Genomic DNA, 17,760 nt, shown 5'->3' with positions numbered 1-17,760 from the left:
GGATTGGGTACAACTGGATGTATACTAACAACCGCATCATTGACTGCTCTCAAGTCCTGCACAGGTCGATACTCATCTGTACCGGGCTTTTGAACAGGCAGCAATGGGGTGTTCCAGGGGGAAGTACAGAATTTTAGGATACCATACCGTATGAACTTATCCAGATAGGATTGGATGTTCTTCTTAGCCTTCTGTGGGATGTGGTATTGTCTTAGGCTCACTGGATAAACCCCAAGTTTCAGTTCAATTTTTATAGGTGGAATATTGCGGGCCAGTCCTGGTGGGTTGTTCTCTGCCCAAACTCCTGGTATGTTAAACAATGTCTCATCACTCCTAGGGTTTTGGCTAGTCAACACTGTATAAAGTCGCCACTCTTCTTCCTTTGGTACGGATGAAGTCATAATACCTGAAGGTCCATTAAACTTTAAGGATGTTGTTCCATTTGGTAGGAACGTAATCTGCGCTTGTAATTTTGATAGCATATCACGTCCCAGCAATTGGACTGGACATTCAGGCATATAAAGGAATTGGTGTTTTACTACGTGGCCTCCCAATGTACAGAGTCGACTTTTAAGAACCGGTTTTTCAGCACTTCTTCCAGTTGCTCCTATCACAGTAATAGTCCTTCCAGATGGAGGAGCAACTAGATTAGTCACCACTGAATGTTCAGCACCAGTGTCGATCATGAACGCACTCCTTTTTCCCCCTATTGATACATCGACCATAGGCTCCGCTCGACCAAGGGGGATGGAGCCCGGTCGGTATCAATAGTCCTCCATGACCGTGTCAGCCAATCCTACAAAGTCCCTACCTTCTCTATCGCGGGACCTTTGCGCTGCTGGAATATACCTGTCTTCCCTAACACTTCCTCTGTTTCCATTACTCCCTCTATAACCATTACTCCCTCCGGGGCCTCCTCTACCTCTCGCTCTGCCTCTAAAGTTTCCGTAGCCTGCCCTGGGTAGGTCTCTCTCGTACTGCTCTCTTTGCGGACATTCGTTCCTCCAATGCCCTTCTTCCTTGCAATACGCGCATTGATCCCTACTCAAAGGCTCCCTACTCCATCTATTATTGCCTCTATCTGGGCCCCGTTTATCTACGCCTGCGATCGCTACCGCTAGCATATCAGCCTTTTTACGCATCTTGCGCTCTTCCTCTTTCTTACTTTCTGTATCCCTGTTCATATAGACCTTATTTGCTACCTCCATTAGTTGGGTGATGGACATACCTGCAAACCCTTCTAACTTTTGTAGCTTGCGCTTAATATCTCCGTATGCTTGGCTGACAAAGGCGGAGTTAACCATTCGGGAATTGTCTGCGTCTTCCGGATTAAAGGGGGTATACAAGCGGTATGCCTCCAATAATCGGTCATAAAAGACACTGGGCGCTTCATCACTTTTCTGAATCACCTCAACTGTCTTCGACATGTTAATAGCTTTCTTTCCTCCTGCTTTCATGCCAGCAATTATAGCGTCTCTATAGGCTCTGAGTTGAACCATATCAGCACCATTTACGTTCCAATCGGGATCAGTGTTGGGATAATGTGTTGCGGCCCATGCTGCTGGATTAGCTTGGTTCAAAACACGGGCTCTATCCTCTAGTGCTTTTATGGCTGCTTGATTTATTCTTGTCCTTTCCTCATTGTTAAATAAAGTCATTAGTAACTGCTGGCAATCAGCCCATGTCGGATTATGCGTCTGTACTATTGAGGTGAACAGATCAGTCATAGCTTGTGGTTTCTCAGTATACGAGGAATTATGGGTCTTCCAGTTTAAAAGATCGGTTGTGGTAAATGGGACATATACGAAGACTGGGTCAGCGTGTGCCATTTGACCTGCGGCATCGATATAAGCTGACCCGGGATTCAGACGAAGAGGCATCTGATAGTGCTTTAATTGTTGGGCACCAGTCAACTGTCGGGTTTGGATGGGGCTACGTAGAGAGGCGTCAGTCATAGGTTCCGGTCGGGGAGAGATAGGGTATGGGGATGTGGGAGGTTGGTTTTGGGAAAAGGTCGTAAATAAAACACTTCGAGCCGAGCTAGATGAAGCTTGACCGGAAGTCTGAAGTGGCGCCAAATCAGGATATTCGTTTCTAATGGGGGTGGGTTCTGGTTCCGGAAGGGGAGATTTAGTACGAGGGGGGGGTGGATCCTGTACTGGAAGAGGAAGTGGATGGGGGTAATGAGGGGAGGGCTGCAGGACTTCCTGCGTTTGCGTCACTTCCTCTTAACGGAAAGTAAGGGGGCGGCAAAGGGATCTCGGACTCAGGGGGCGTGTCCAAAATGGGCCTAACACCAGTCCTAGTGGACGAACAAGTCCTAGCTACCATGAGGCGACACTGCTCCTCGTGGCATGTCTGGAGCCATTTTGGCGAGTCATTTACGGCCTGTCTCCAACAGTCAATATAAGGAAACTGGCCGTAAAGTTCAGGCCTACCTGATACAGCCACGTGTAAGCGCTGTACCAGAGTTAGATCCAAACTGCCACGTGGCGGCCATGCCGCAACCAAAGTAGGCCACTCCCTAGTGCACAGAGTAACTAAACGTACAGGAGACATTTTAACCCCAAAATCACAAGTTTTGAATCCCTTTTTAAAATTCTTCACCATACAACCTAAGGGATCCGGAATCGTTGACTGCGACGCACCCATACTTAACAATGGAACGTCGTCGACAACGAATACTATACACGCGTACTATTCAACAGTCACACCCGTTTCCTCTGGCAACAGCACCACGTGGTACGGTTACCAAGTGAAACGTACACAATAACAATAAACACTCAGGGAATTCCCGTACACACACAGCTGCTACACCAGTCACTATATAATCAATATTATGCCCTTTGGCGTAACTATACAGTCACCCACGCTATAATTCTCTATATACGAATTACCCGTCTATAACACACCCCAGTAACATCGTCTTTTACAAATAGCGGTTACAGTACGGTTAGCATAGGTCAAAGCACAAGTTAAGGTCACAATACAATTATTAGTGGTTATGGTGTTAAACATGCAATGGACAACAATGATTAGTACTTATATACAGTGTCAGTAAATATACAGGGTTATGGTACCGTGCACTATAATACAGCAACACACTATTAACACTCTCGCTAGACGGCTGAGCTCGCGCTATCTAACAAGATATACACTTTACTAAAACAATCGTTAACACATTTACAATTCCCAACTAAACTATTGGCCAGTACCTTGAATGGACTACCTAAAACTATATACACCCGTTTTGGCTAGCCACACTGCCCAATCACCACATATATAGCGAGCTAGAGAACCGAATTTACACAGGCGCCTCTTAGTCGCACTATCAAAAGTCTAGTGGGTTCCAAATTTACACGCCTTCCCACTTAGCCCAGATAGGATGAGAACTAGCGAACCGAATTTACACAGGCGCCGCTTAGTCTCCCGGTCCCTCCGACCTAGCGAACGTAATATACACCCTAGAACGCTAGTCTAGACAAGACACCGGTGTCCGGCTAGGGCTATTTACACCAGGACCCCGCCTGACTAACCAAATCAAACGGTCTGACTAAAGAGCGTTCGATCGAGCGGTGTGCCTTCGCTCCTTCCCTCCGACAGAGGGGGCAGATACACAGATTCAAAACCCCTTTGGGCCTACCGCACAATCGGTATACCCCTAGTGGGTCCTGCCGTCTAAAACAGCAGTTGTCTTACCTCCTCGTTCCTGAACCTGAGTTCACACTCATCGACGGGGACACCCCAGTACTTCTCACGTAGAGGCCGATGATCTCCTGGACAACAGACCAGTGGCGCCGAGACGAAGGGAGGTCCACGCAGAAGTTCAGGGGTGCAGCCGTAGAGAAAGTGGGCAAAGATAGCCCGTCTCACGCCTCTGCCTCTCAGCTACCGTTGAACGATGAGTTTCCCGGCCAATGCACCAAATGATACCGGAGAAACTGACGGAAGCCAAGCACAGAGAGATGGACACAGGTTTCTTCAGGAAGGAAGAGATTCTTTATTGGATCACCGATCGGGACTCAGAGGGACTAGCGTCACCAAAATACAGCAAATTCTGAGCCCCGGACAATAGTGCAGGCTCCTTATATAGGCATATAACTCCTCCCATATTAAGCTCCACCCGCACATTCTCTTAACCAATCAACACAAATAAGAATTAACTTCCTGTTTGACCGCATGGCTTGTCCAGCACAATGGAGGAGGGGAATACTATATCCTGTATTCTTGCACATGCTCCGTACACTACTGATCGTATCTTGCCTCGTGCAACCAACTGATCGATACGTCAGCATATGCACGTACACATGCCACGTGGTAATCTCGGCCTACTAAATTTATTTTTACCGAGATTTCACCACAATACCTTAAAAACTACTAGCAAGTGCAGATCGGGGGGGCATTGGGGCTTGTTCTCTCCCCAAGACATGTTTACAATCAGAGGCGTAACTAGAATCCACCGGGCCTTCCCCTTCATTTGCCCCATAGCCAACCTCTCTCACCCCTCCCCTTCATTTGTCCCACAGCCACCCTCTCTCCCCCTCCTGCTCCATATGCAGGCATGAGGCAACTTCAGTTGTAAGAAAATGAATTAGGCTTTGTGATAGGAGGGAATACAGGCATTTGGAAAGACGAGGGGACATAAGGACTCTTCTTACAGTGGTATGGGGGATTGGAGAGAGGGGGGACATAAGAACTTAGGCGTTAGAATGTCTCTCAAGTAAGAGTTAAATTACTCAGTTGTCAGGCTCAGTGAAGTCATACTGGCTCTTTGTTTTCTAATAAATTCTTTCAGATTATTGTAGTTCACTTTTCCTATTTAAGAATTACCATGAGAACATCAAGTCATTCGACTGAGTCCCCTGGTCTGCATGGTTTTGTGTTACATAGATCCTTTGCAGCCTGTATCCATTACTACTCTACACATTTGGCTGTTGCCCTTGGCTCAGACATCCCAACTACTCTGTTGCTATATCCTGTCTTCTGTGTCTTCCCAAATTTCTGAACTTGGCACTTATATTCTAACAATGCTTATGGAACAAACTTTTAACTCCTGACCTGGATTCTGACCCCGACTTTGCTTTTTGTCGTAGCCATTATTGCATGGATTCCCAGGATTAAAATTTGCTTAATATTGGACTCTGCCCTTTCGCCAAAACCCCAACAGAGCTCCAAACTCAAAGTGTATGTTACAGTAAAATCCAAACACTCACTTATTGTCTTGTATCAAGACTATGAATTCTCTCCTCATTCAGCTTGTTCTCCATAATTTACTGTGTACATGGGGATTTGGGGGAGGAAGGGATACATAGAAAGGAGAGGGCATAGGGCCATAGGAAGTGAAGGGGACGCAGGGACTTAACAAGAGGAGGTGATATGGAAACCTAGTAAGATGAGGGGACATGAGTTTAGACTTAAGAAGAGGACGGGACTTTGGCAGGGGAGGGAATTTGGGGACTGGAAGTGAAATAGAAAGCAGGTATAGGAAAATAACAAGGCCTGTGGAGAAATAAGATGTAAGGTTGTTAACTTTGCAGGGTTTTATCCACCTGACTTCCATTTTATTATAGTGGGGTACTAAAAGAGAGAATGGGAGGTACTGTATGGATTTGTTTCCATCTTATCTTCCACAATGCCAACTACTCCACATTATTCCCTACAGTGTCAACCCAAATGCACTTGTTTGTTTTACTGTTGTGGAGCTCAGCAATGCAATAATACACAACGAGCATTACATTAAAATACATTTTGCAGTAAAATGCACAACACTGTGCATTGTTGATGAATATTCTTTTTTTTTTTCTCTGTTCTGATTACATAATTTGCCAGTGGTTCTACCAACCCTGATTACTATATATATTTACCTTAAGCGAAACATTGTTAGTTTACTCACCCAAACAAACAGGGACATCTGACCAACTTCCATTTTCACATACAATTGTTAGATTTCCCTGATGCTTGTAAAGCTGCTGGCATTGATATTCTACTGTAGATCCGGAAGGGTATTCTGTATGGACTAAGGATTTCATTTCTCCATAGATGATTCTTGGAGGTGCTGGACATTTTTTTTCCGTCTCTAAAATATTCATTTAAACATTAACAATACTGTACACTGACTGTACAAATGAAACAGTAACCAAGTAAATAAAAAAATAAAAAAAAAAAACACCCTAGGAATAAAAGGAACACTATAGGGTGAGGAATAAAATACTGTATTCCTGACTCTGTAGTGTTAAAACCATCATTTAAGTGTCTGGACAGTAAAGGTATCCCTAGGGGGCAATGTAAACACTGCATTTTCTCTAAAAAGGTAGTGTTTACATGGAAATACCTGAAGGGAATGATTATACTCACCAGAACAACTACATTAAGCTGTAATTGCTCTGGTGACTATAGTGTGCCTTTAAGACGCAAGGCACACTACAATATGACAAATTGCAATCTATTCATTTATTGTTGCACAATGCCTGCTGGATCAGCTAGGCAAATAAGGGTTTGCGACCCACTCCTTCAGCATTTTAGTCCACAGAAGAATTTCACACACAAGCAATGTGTGTGAACTCACTATTCCTGCCACAGTTCACTGAATCTGTGAGTTCATGACATCATGGGAAGCAGACAACTATGGGAACAACAATGGGTTGACTTTTCCTATAAATCTGACTCGGAACCAGAAAACATTAAGGTATTAACACACTAAACCATTCATTCATTGTTAACAACTGAAAAGGTTATTGTAAATATTTGATCGTTTTTACAGTGTCATTATTTTTAATTTTTTTTATTCCCTTGTCGAATATCCGTATTTTTGGTTTAATGAATAAATTCCTAAAATCCACTCTTTCTAAAGCCTAAAATATTGGCTTTCAAATAAAGATGTATAAGAATGGAGGGTCTCCCCGGCCGGCGGGGGTTATCCTGGCAACTTTCAACGGTGACTAACTTGTGAAGTTCCTGCCACGATACACTCGAGACAAACTACCCGCCAAGACCAAGATGGCGGACACAGTGTGCATCTCACAGCCTCAACCCAACCGACTGTCTCTGCAGTAGAGGCTTGACGTCCTATTTACAAACTTCTGGGCCACAATAGCCGCACGCCGGCACAAGCCTGCTGGAGCCCAGCCTGAACCAAGCGTGCCGCTCACACCGGGCAGCCCACGACTCCTGGACAAAGCTGTGGTGCAGCATGGCCGCTAAGGAAGGAAAAACGGAGGCCACATAAACGAACATGGCGCCGGAAAATCCGCCCGGCAAGGTCCAGCACCCATCCTGAAGCACAGACCCAACCGGGAAAGGTACGAAACCTATCGACGGCTAAGCACCACCGCAAGCACTCTTCAAACCCACTTACACCCAGCCAACACCAACAGAGGGCTTACCTTGCTCCGAGCAACCTGGCACCTTCATACCCAGCTAGCCCAAAGAGCCTGCCTCACGACGCACCGCAGAGGTCGCGACCACTCGGACGGACCCTGCAAACTGCAACATGTCTGCCCCACTCCCACGACATACCAGCAGACCGAGGGCGTCTAAACCTGAAGTCGGAGCTACGACGTGAAGTACAGCAAGAAGGTTTGCCGGACCGAGCTCTGCCGCAATCACCCTTGGGGGATCCTGCCTTACCAGCACAGGGGGTTGGCTGATCACAGCAGAGATGCGTCAATTGGGACACTATACTCAATATTGGCGGTCCCACCTCATCCCGGACTTCTCAATGGGCCTGAATATCCATATACTATTGCAATGCCCTCTACTGATTTAATCTGCATGCTCCTATCCTAGGGCAGTATCCCAGTAATGTCATACACAAACCTGATTTATATGCTTATACTGTCATGTAAAATAGAGACACATATTTGCAAGTTTTACAATCATAACTGCACCCAGCAGCTTCTTGTCACCCTATAATCTATGTCTAGGCTACATACTAGGCCAGCTACTTCCTATCTTTAGCCACCATAAGTAAGAACCATAAGCAAGCCTGTAAGATATCACACTAGAACTACTAGCCTGTAAGCTTGTCCAGCTACTATTCACAGTAACCAGCTACCGTAAGCACTGAGTAGCTATACATAAACTACATACAGCCGTTGACACACAACTTGGTGAAAACGCCCTAATAACGATAGCAAGTACGTAGCCGGTTTTATACCAGTCGCACACAACGCCAGCCTACTCAGATATAGTATGCTCAGCTTGGCTACCCCATACTAAAGCGCACCCACGCTCCTGCGCCTAGACAGATGTGGATAGCTAAAACTCAGGGACACTTACTGTTCCAGCATACTCTAAGCTCAACTGTTAAACCACGTTTCGTACTGTACTAACTAAGCATGATAATTACTACTCAAACACTTGTTTACCTAATCGTTACCTTTTCTATTTTAAAAAATATATGCAAACCAAACATGCCACAATTTTGTTATGTTATGACCATGAAAATCGAGCCTGCTGAAGCTGTTGTGGCGATACAGGCACTGTTGTACCCACCTGCATATCAAAAATAAAGAATTAAAAAAAAAAAAAAAGAATGGAGGGTCTGTGAACTGTTTTGTAAAATATTTATTACAGTCTCAAAACTTTACTATGGATGCTCAAGCAAAATTCATGATGTACTCACTTAAACAGATCGGAGGTAAGGACCAGTTCCCACCAATGCAGATACTTTCCTCTGGTCCACTTAATTGGTATCCATTATCACATCTGTATTTGACATTACTTCGATTGCTTGTTGGTTCAATTTGTCCAAATCTTATAGAAGGTGGGTTTTTACATTTATGCTCATCTTTAATTAACAAGAAAACTTTTTATTTTCACATCATTGTTGAATCAAGTTTGTCAGACAAGAAACTGCTATGTGCCACTCTTGTAGTCAAGCCTTTATGCAAATTTTAAATAAACACTTCACGCATCATAACCCCTATAGCATTCCTGGCAGCCACACATAGTAAGAAGACAAACTATTTTAGAATTTTCACTTCTTACTTGGGGCCCGCTGGGCACTGTTTCCCACCTTCACTATAGCTCAGTGAGAGCAGGGAGCTATGTTCACTAAGCTAAGACTGGCAGTGCAGGACTTATCTCATTGGTTGGGAGAGATCAGCTGATTCTCTCAGCCAATGAGCTAGCCCAGTTTACCTCAGCAGTGCTAATGGAATCTCCTGAGCAAGAGCTCTCGCTTAGCTGTAGTGAGGCGAGTAGAGAGATAAAGTAGAAAGATAAGAAAAATAAATTAAGACAGTGCACAACCAAAGAGAACGTGTTCAATTTCAGCACACCAATTCAGTGTTTCTCAACCTTTTATGGAAAAATAACACTGCAAGTCTAAAAAAAGATCATCAGCACCCATCGCTCGAGAAAGTAATTTCTATTGATTTAAATTCCAAATGAAATGTGTAGACACTAATATTTAAGTTAATCCTATATTGGAGAACAAGCCTGACTAAAAGGAGTGAAGAATATTTTACAAATATATATGACATATACTGTGAATATTGTGTATGTAAGGAGGAGTGTATATTAATCAGGTGTATAAAAGTCACAAAATAAAAATATAATACACATATAACAGTTACATACAGAGGACACTGGCACTCACACAGACGCACACAGGACACCGAAACACATACACAGTTACACAAAAAGGGCACTGACACACACATTTACACACAGAGGAAACTGACACACACACACTTACACACAAAGGACAAAATCACTCACAGACACACTCTAACTGAATTGATACACACTGGCACACACGCTCACTGACAGACAAATAGTAACACTCAGAGGACGCTGACACGCAGAGAACACTGACACATGCACACATTTACACACAGAGGACAGTGACACACACATTCACTGACAGACACACTCTCACTGATTTGACACACTGACAAACACACACAAATTCACTGATTTGACACAGCTATCCACCTTCTTGGGGCGCTACAGTGGGGTTAAGTGCCCAGCTCTTGGCATACCCCATGCGCATACCCACTGAGTTACAGATACTGAGTGGATCTACTTCATATATATGCCATCGCAGATTGTAAATCTCACAGTGGACACTAGATGGAGGAATTTTTCCACACTATGCTCAGAATTAGACAATAATAATATAAGTAGAGAATGGTACTGTGCCTTCCCAGAATTACAGGACACATATAGATAAAGGTGATACAGATAAAGGTGATAAAGGTGATACAGATATAGATTGAACACACCAAAGGAAACTCTGTAACTATTCTATTAAAAGCTATTGAAATTTCAACTTGTGAGCCTGAACTCTGCTTTGGAATTACTGATATAGATAGATACAGAGTGCAAGCTCTGAAGATCATTTGTTTCTCCTCTTCAGGCATCAAGCACAAGTAAATATTTGTCACATCTGTCTACTCTTTTTCAAGCACTGAATACTTACAAATGCACTGCGGAAGAGACGTCCAGCTTCCATTGATACAGAGTATTGATTCTGAGCCATGTAACTTGAATCCTGGCAGGCATTTTATCTGCACTTCCTCCCCATTAGAATCATGTTGTTTTGAAGGGATCTCCTCTGTGTTGCTTGGCCGTGGTCTGGGAGGACATCTGTCTCTGATTTCTACAAAGAGGGAGCAGAGATTTCAGATAGAATAGTCTAGAGGAGTACCCTGGCACCTGGGCTGGCTCAGACAATTTACCTGGGGTCCACCAGGTGTCAGTGATCTCCTACATGAAAGCTAGGTGTGTTCAGGTATAACATTCCAAAACACCTGTAGACAACCTGTATATCACATAAACGTTGTTTGTTTTTTTTGCACTAAACCAGGAGTTGAAATTTTCAGGTTAAAATATTTTTTTTTCCAGTTAAGCTATTTTGACCAGGGTTGGGTTTCCCATTTAAAAGAATAGCACCTGCCTGTAGGGCAGAGGTGGATCCAGAACCTAATCTCGAAAGGGGCACTGGTAGATTATTTAAAGAAACAATTCAGGAGCAATAACCACTACAGCTCTCTTTATTGGTTGTGGTGCCAGGAGTGCCATGGCGCCCTCCTAGAGTAAGTAGCCAAACTCAAGAACAGTTTGACAACATACTCGGGCTCTGCAAGGATAGGTGCTGTAGTAGGGCATAGGGGCTGTATAGTGTATGTGAGGGTTGAAGTGTGTGTGTAAGGGGGGCACTGTGTGTATATGGGAGGCAATTTGTGTCGGGGGCAATGTCTCTGAGGGGTGCAGTGTGTGTGTGTATGGGAGGTAGTGTGTGTTTGGGAGGTGTAGTGGACTGGACCCTGCACCAGAGTCTGCCCCAGTTTTCTGGAGGGGACTGCTTGCTCGCCTCCTGCCCAGTGATTATGGTCCCGGGAAGATGGGACTCTTTAAAGAACTGCATTTGGACATATTGTACTTTATTGTACTGTGCTGGCCTTTTAACAACAGTGAAGGAAAATACGAAACTTTTTGGACACTTCCTCTTCCCCTCCCCCGGATCCATTGTTCTCCAGCAGGGTGTTGTCCCAGGGATACTGCCAGACTCTTGTGAAACTGGTTTGGGCCGGAAAGCCATGCTGGCAGTGGGTTTTAAAAATACTTTTGCTGACTTTTGAACCCCTGGTCTGATTCGTGCCATTTTTTTAATATATTGTTCCCCTGAATGGATTGATTATGAAAAATGTATGTTTTATGTTTGTGACATGTATGTTTTAGAAGTTATAAATATTGTGTAAAAACTGTATTCCTCTGCCTGTGATAATGAGATTAACCATTGTGTTCAGTAATCATATCACAGGCAGAGGGGAGGATTTTGTGTGGGAGTGCCTGTGTGTATTGTACGGATTGATTGGTTGTTCTGTAAAACCCTGTGGGCTGTACTGTGTTTGGGGATAGGGAATAAAAGAGGCTGTATGGGCCAGGACAGAGAGTTCCTGTTTTAACCCTCAAAGTGAAGTGTCGTCTCATTCTTGGGGGAGGATTTATTGTATGCTGTTCCAGTTTGACTGCTAGGAGTGTAAACCTATTCGTGTGGTTTCCTATTCAACTGTCTACAGCATTCATATGCTTGAGAGGATTTATATGCTTCTTCGGTTCGGTGATTGTGGTGTCTACCAGAGTGCTTGGAGTCCTCAGGAAACGCTAGGTGCATCCTTTAACGGAGGTACCCAGTCGGGGTGCCAGGCGATCCGTTACAGGAGGTAGTGTGTGAGTACTGTGTGTGCGCATGGGGGAAGTGTGTGTGTGAGGGGTGCAGTGTGTGTATGTGGGAGACTGTGTGTGTGTGAGAGGGGTGCAGTGTGTGTATGTGATAGAGTGTGTGTGTATGTGCGTGTGAGATGAGTGCAATGTTTGGAGCAGTGTGTTGTATGGGGGCAGTGTGTGAATGGGGGCAGTGTATAGCAGTGTGAATGGGGGGTACTGTGTGAATGGGGGTAGTGTGTGTGGGGGGGCAGTGTGTAAATGGGAGGGTAGTTTGTGAATGGGGGTAGTGTGTGAATGGGGGGGTTCTTTTGTTGAATATGTACAACTTTACAATGGCTTAAAAAGGTAACTAAAAGTTGTAGCAATGTTACTTTATAAATCACCCCCATGGAAATTTCAGCTTTCTCTGGTAAACAAGGTTCACTCTCCTACTCTGCCCATAGATGCACCTCTACTTCCAACCTGCTTGTGCCTCTTCCCCTCAGTTGTCCCTTTTTGCCCCAAACTCTCACAGTTTTGTCTTTTTGCATCAAAAGTCCTCATCCTTAATGTGTCTCCATAACACTTCTCTAGCCCTCTTAATACCCTCTTGATTTCTCATGTCTCTTCATACCTCCCCCATCCCCAATGTGTCTATTAGCAGGGCTGGCACTACCATTAGGCAGCAAAATGTCCAGGTGACCAGATGGAGGGAAGAGGGCAGTACACTCCCATCTGCCGGTCACTGCGTGTAGTATGGCCGAGCTGCTCCATGGCATCCTCCAGCTCTGGTTCATGCCGTAAGCTATGTAGAGGGGGCAGGGGATATGAAGCACATTATATCCTTGCCTTCTGTGTTCCACACAGTGTGGCTAGTCCCTAAGTGATGGGGCAGGACTGGAAATCTGATTCCACAGAGCCAGCCATCATGCTTTCAGGATAGCTGATTGCACAGGGCTGACAAGTAAGTATGTAAATGTGATAGTATGTATGCTGATATGCCTGTGCTTGCATGTCTCTGTATGAATGTATATGACTGTGTTTGTATGACTGTGTCTGTATGTATGTGCATGTGTGACTGAGTTAGGGGGAGGTACACACCCAAATGGGCTGGGGGAAGAAAGAGACGTACACAAAGGAGCTGTTGAGGCAAGAGACACACAAAGGGGCTGAGGGGGAGAAAGAGACACAAAGGGGCTGTAGGGAAGTAAGAGACACACAAGGGGGGATTGTAAGATAAACAAAAGACGGTAAGGCAGTGTAAGGTACACATTCAAAAGATAGGAGGACAAGAAACACTAAAATGGATAAGAAAACAGAGAGACGTTTACCTTCACAGGTAGGCAATGGTGGATCCCAGCCATAATAATGGCACTGGCTGATTTCTGAACCGTTCAACATCAAACCATCATCACATGAGAACTTTGCCACCTCATTATTTCTATAGCTTAGGCGTTTGCTCAGGACACCAGCTGTTGATGGTACTGTGCATGTAATTTCTTAATGGAAAAATAAAATATTCCGTAAGTTCATTGTATCTCAGGCAATGTATGTAATCATAGTATCCGTTTTAGCTCATTTCCAAGACAGTGACCCTTGATGTTACCGCTTATCTTTAAAATAGCCAATTTTGTTACTTAGATTTGAGGAGAGCAGTTAGAAAATAGAAGGTTTATATTTAATTTTGATATTTTAATCGTCAGTCATTAATACTTTGCATGCAAAATCTGAGTTTGGTTGTTAATCTTTTGAGGAATGTAGTGGTTTTATGCAGATGCTTTAACAACTATGGTAATTTATTTAAAAATAGGTTAGCTATAATTTTATTGTATGATTTTATTTCCTTACTTTTTATGTACTGAATATGTTACTGTTACATAAGAATGTACTAAACAAAATTTGCAAATGTGAAGTACATACCAATACATTGAAGAATTGTTGACCACCCAGATGAAAGACACACGGTTTCCTCCACTATATTTTTGTGTGGACTCACATAACCTACATCACATTGGTACTGCAAATGCTCCCCAGTTTTAAAAAGGGTTTTATTTGGTAGGTGCTGTATATTCTCGAAAGAGGATACTTTGCAAGTACCTAAAATTAAAAAAAACAAAACAAATCTGAATTAAATGAAAAGCAAGCCCATTATATTAGAACCCTCCTCAACAACGTTTCTATTGACCTTAACCTGTTTATTGTTTATTTGTTGCATTTTTATCCACATTTACATTGTGCAATGTAGCCTAACATGCTGATACTCTATTAACATTATTAAAGGAACACTTCAAGCACCTTAACCACTGCAGTGTGCTCTTTTGGTTATGGTTCCAGGTGTGTCCTGAGGGCACCCTCCAAAATTGCAAGTAGTCAAACTGTTTCAGTTCTGACTTCTTACCTGGGGTCTACCAGTCTCACTCTTTGTCTTCTCTATTTCCAACAGAGAGCTGAAACCTTTCTGTCTGAGCAGAAGACTGAGAGCAATCAGCTGATCCTATCCGCCAATGAGCTAGCCCTTCAGGATTTCAAAACAGCATGTCTTCTTACAATGGTGAATGCCAGTGCACACCTGCCATAAAAACACCTACAGCGCACTGTAGTATTTATGGTGCTTGGCGTTTTGGCTGTTGCAAATTTGGGGTTCAAATATTGCTAATATAGTTATTCACCAAACTGGGAAGTTGATCATTGCAAATGAAGAGCAAATTTGAGGACAAACTAGCTAAGCTGAAAAAGTTAATTTAGTTTTGAAGACTCGCCAATCCTTGGAGCAGAAGCAAGAAACAAAACAGGGCTTTCCACACACCGGGTATGACAGTATGTCAGAAAGTTTAAGACATGATGGAAAGAACTTTGGAACAGTGGAGGGCAAGCCAAAGTCTGTTTTTAGACCAGTATATTGACATTAAGTCCCCATGGGGAATGACGATTGGACAATAATAGGGCAGCTAGTGGCAGTCCTTAAACTCTTTAGAAACGTGACAGAAATTTTGAACCATGGTAATGCCAGGTTGAGATAGGGCATCCCCTTATTTGCCAGATAGATGCCTTCCTGAAAAATATGGAGGTTGCTCCTGAGTCCTGATAGAACACTGCAGTAACTGCAATGGTCAGGAGGCTGAAAGATGTACTCAAATCTCATGTTCGCAAATTATTTGATAATTGCCTTGTGTGATCCTCTGGTTTTTGTTTTATTTTATTTATTTATTTTTTAATTTTTTTTTATAGCTGCACATAAATTAGCAAAGAACAATCGGTGACATTTGGTTTAAGCAGCATTTTCGGTAAATATTAACACGGGCAGAAAGCCCAGAAAAGATTTATACAGAGAAAATCGTGAATAAATCATTGAAGAAACATACAAGATATAAGTGCTGCGGCCGTAGAAATTTACATGCATATTTGATTTACTCCATCCCAGAGGTGGTCCAATATTTGAAATGAGGGATATCTTTATTATAGAGGTTGCATCGCGAGCTGTTGCAAGAAGGTGTGGCTCTAATATATCAAACTGAAAGATTTAAAGGGACACTATATTCACCCAGACCACTTCAGCTCAATGAAGTGGTCTGGGTGCCAGGTCCCCCAGGTTTTAACCCTTCAGATGTAAACATAGCAGTTTCAGAAAAACTGCTATGTTTACATTTCAGGGTTAATCCAACCTCTATTGACAGTCTTCCTGACAGCCGCTAGAGGCGCTTCTGCGACACTGGATTCGAAAATCGCATCCAGCGTTCAGAACGTCCATAGGAAAGCATTGAGAAATGGTTTCCTATAGACTGTTTGAATGCGCACGCGGCTCTTGCCGCGCATGCGCATTCGGTTCCACTCGGGAGCTGACGTCGGCAGGGGAGGAGAGGTCACCAGCGATGTGGGAGCCCGCTGCTGGATTAAGGTAAGTAACTGAAGGGGTTTTAACACCTTCAGCGCCAAGGGAGGGGAACCCTGAGGGTGGGGGGGGGGGGGGGAGAGGGTCCCAAGGATGATATAGTGTCAGGAAAACAAGTTTGTTTTCCTGACACTATAGTGATCCTTTAAGTATACTTAAACACACCAAAGTATATTTACTGTCAGTTACTTGTTTGTTTTTACTGGGGTTCTTCTTTAATACACCAAATAGTTTGATTTCTTAGAAAAGAGGAATAGAAAGAATTGTGGCCTGAAGCCAGAACTCTTCTGCCTGAAGAAGAACACATGTTTTGTCTTTATTTAATATATCAAGAATCATTCAAAGAAACCAATCATAATATATAACATTTGTAGACTTACCTTGATCTCCTCCTTCTGCGGTGAAAAATACTGAGCAAGTCAGTAAAATGAGAGCCATGAAAGTGGTAGAATAATCCTGATCGTTCATTTTAGTTACAGAGTATGCAATCAGATGCTACTCCCAAGGAACTTTTCCTCCGTTGATATTTTTTATCCTCAGAAATGACTGTGTTGACTTAATGAGCAAGCTGCGGACTATCATTTGACATCAAATTGTATTACTCATCTTGTTGCAATGCTGTACTTTTTCTTGGCAATTATTTTTCAGTTTCCAATTTTAGTTATAGTTTCGTTTTCTTCTCTCCAGACCTATCCCAACAGTAACTTCGCGAAAGCAAAAATAACATAACCTTTTTTAATTTTTTTTTTTATATTTAACCCCTTAAGGACCAAACTTCTGGAATAAAAGGGAATCATGACATGTCACACATGTCAAGATTCCCCCTGGAATAATAAGGAAGGGGGAACATGACTGCTGCCCAAGATTGTGGGATGGATCAGGGAAGATACAATGTTGCTAAGGGTTCTTAAAAAAAGGGAGAGGGAGGGGACTTACCAGTCGGCAGGATCAGTTGAGGGCTCCTGACTGTTTTCTTAGCTGACTGTCCCCTGTAATTCATAAAGAAAATTATTATTATTATAAAAAAAAAAAAACGGCAAATCTACCCTAGCCTGTTCTTGCTGTTATGGCTGCCCCAGCTGCTGATTTACAGAGGCTTCTGCAGGCTTACCTTGAGGCCCACGGTCGAGGGGCCCTGTATGAATTGATGTCGGGGGTGAGGAGCATGGCCCAGGAAGAAGGAGAGGAGTCCGGTCAGCCTGTGGCATCTGGCGGACGGAGGGCCTGGAGATCGCGGCCTCCGTCGTGCCTTTCCCCGAGCCTGGTCCAGCAGCGTGAGCAGAGGCATAGTGGCGACTCGGCCGCACACTTGGAGCGGTCATCGGTCCCCAGGAGGCGAAGGAGCCGGACTGTCACTGGTGTCCGTGCCCAAGATGGCGGCGGCGGCAATGGCGGAGGTGAGGCCGGAAGATCGCGCAGCCCGCGCTCTTCTCTTCCGGCCCAACCGGATGTGACGTCAGCGCGCACGCCAAGCGTGCGCACATTGGAGGAGAACGCCAGGACGCAAGGCGCGTACGTGATGGCATCGCGCAGGAGAGTGCGGCCATCACAGGCCTTGCGTTCCACCGTGCGTTCCACGGGGATTACGCCGGTGCTGGAGCCGGCTGTCAGCAGTGACCACAGCGGAAGAGGGCGGTCGGGCCAGGAGGCTGACCGTGGGTCCCCCCATACCTCGGCAGGGTCCAGTTCTGGATCGGAGGAGGAGGCATCCCAGC

General features: G+C 44.2%; 1 protein-coding gene across 1 annotated transcript in view; it reads right to left on the bottom strand.

The window, feature by feature from the left end:
* Nucleotides 1-16,744, bottom strand: part of LOC134585285 (complement factor H-like) — a gene marked incomplete at its 3' end in the record, with an annotated part of 84,316 nt that extends 67,572 nt beyond the window's left edge. Inside the window, exons 1-7 of the mRNA XM_063440702.1 lie at nt 16,426-16,744; nt 14,077-14,253; nt 13,488-13,655; nt 10,427-10,606; nt 8,624-8,788; nt 5,894-6,076; nt 4,737-4,815 (exon numbers count right to left, since the gene is read on the bottom strand). Coding sequence (XP_063296772.1) covers nt 4,737-4,815; nt 5,894-6,076; nt 8,624-8,788; nt 10,427-10,606; nt 13,488-13,655; nt 14,077-14,253; nt 16,426-16,513 — 1,040 coding nt within the window. The remainder of the gene's footprint in view (nt 1-4,736; nt 4,816-5,893; nt 6,077-8,623; nt 8,789-10,426; nt 10,607-13,487; nt 13,656-14,076; nt 14,254-16,425) is intronic.
* Between the last annotated feature and the right edge of the window lie 1,016 nt (nt 16,745-17,760).

This window comes from Pelobates fuscus, unplaced genomic scaffold (assembly GCF_036172605.1).
Source record: "Pelobates fuscus isolate aPelFus1 unplaced genomic scaffold, aPelFus1.pri scaffold_54, whole genome shotgun sequence".
NCBI lineage: Eukaryota > Metazoa > Chordata > Amphibia > Anura > Pelobatidae > Pelobates > Pelobates fuscus.
This window is presented reverse-complemented; position numbering and strand designations above follow the sequence as displayed.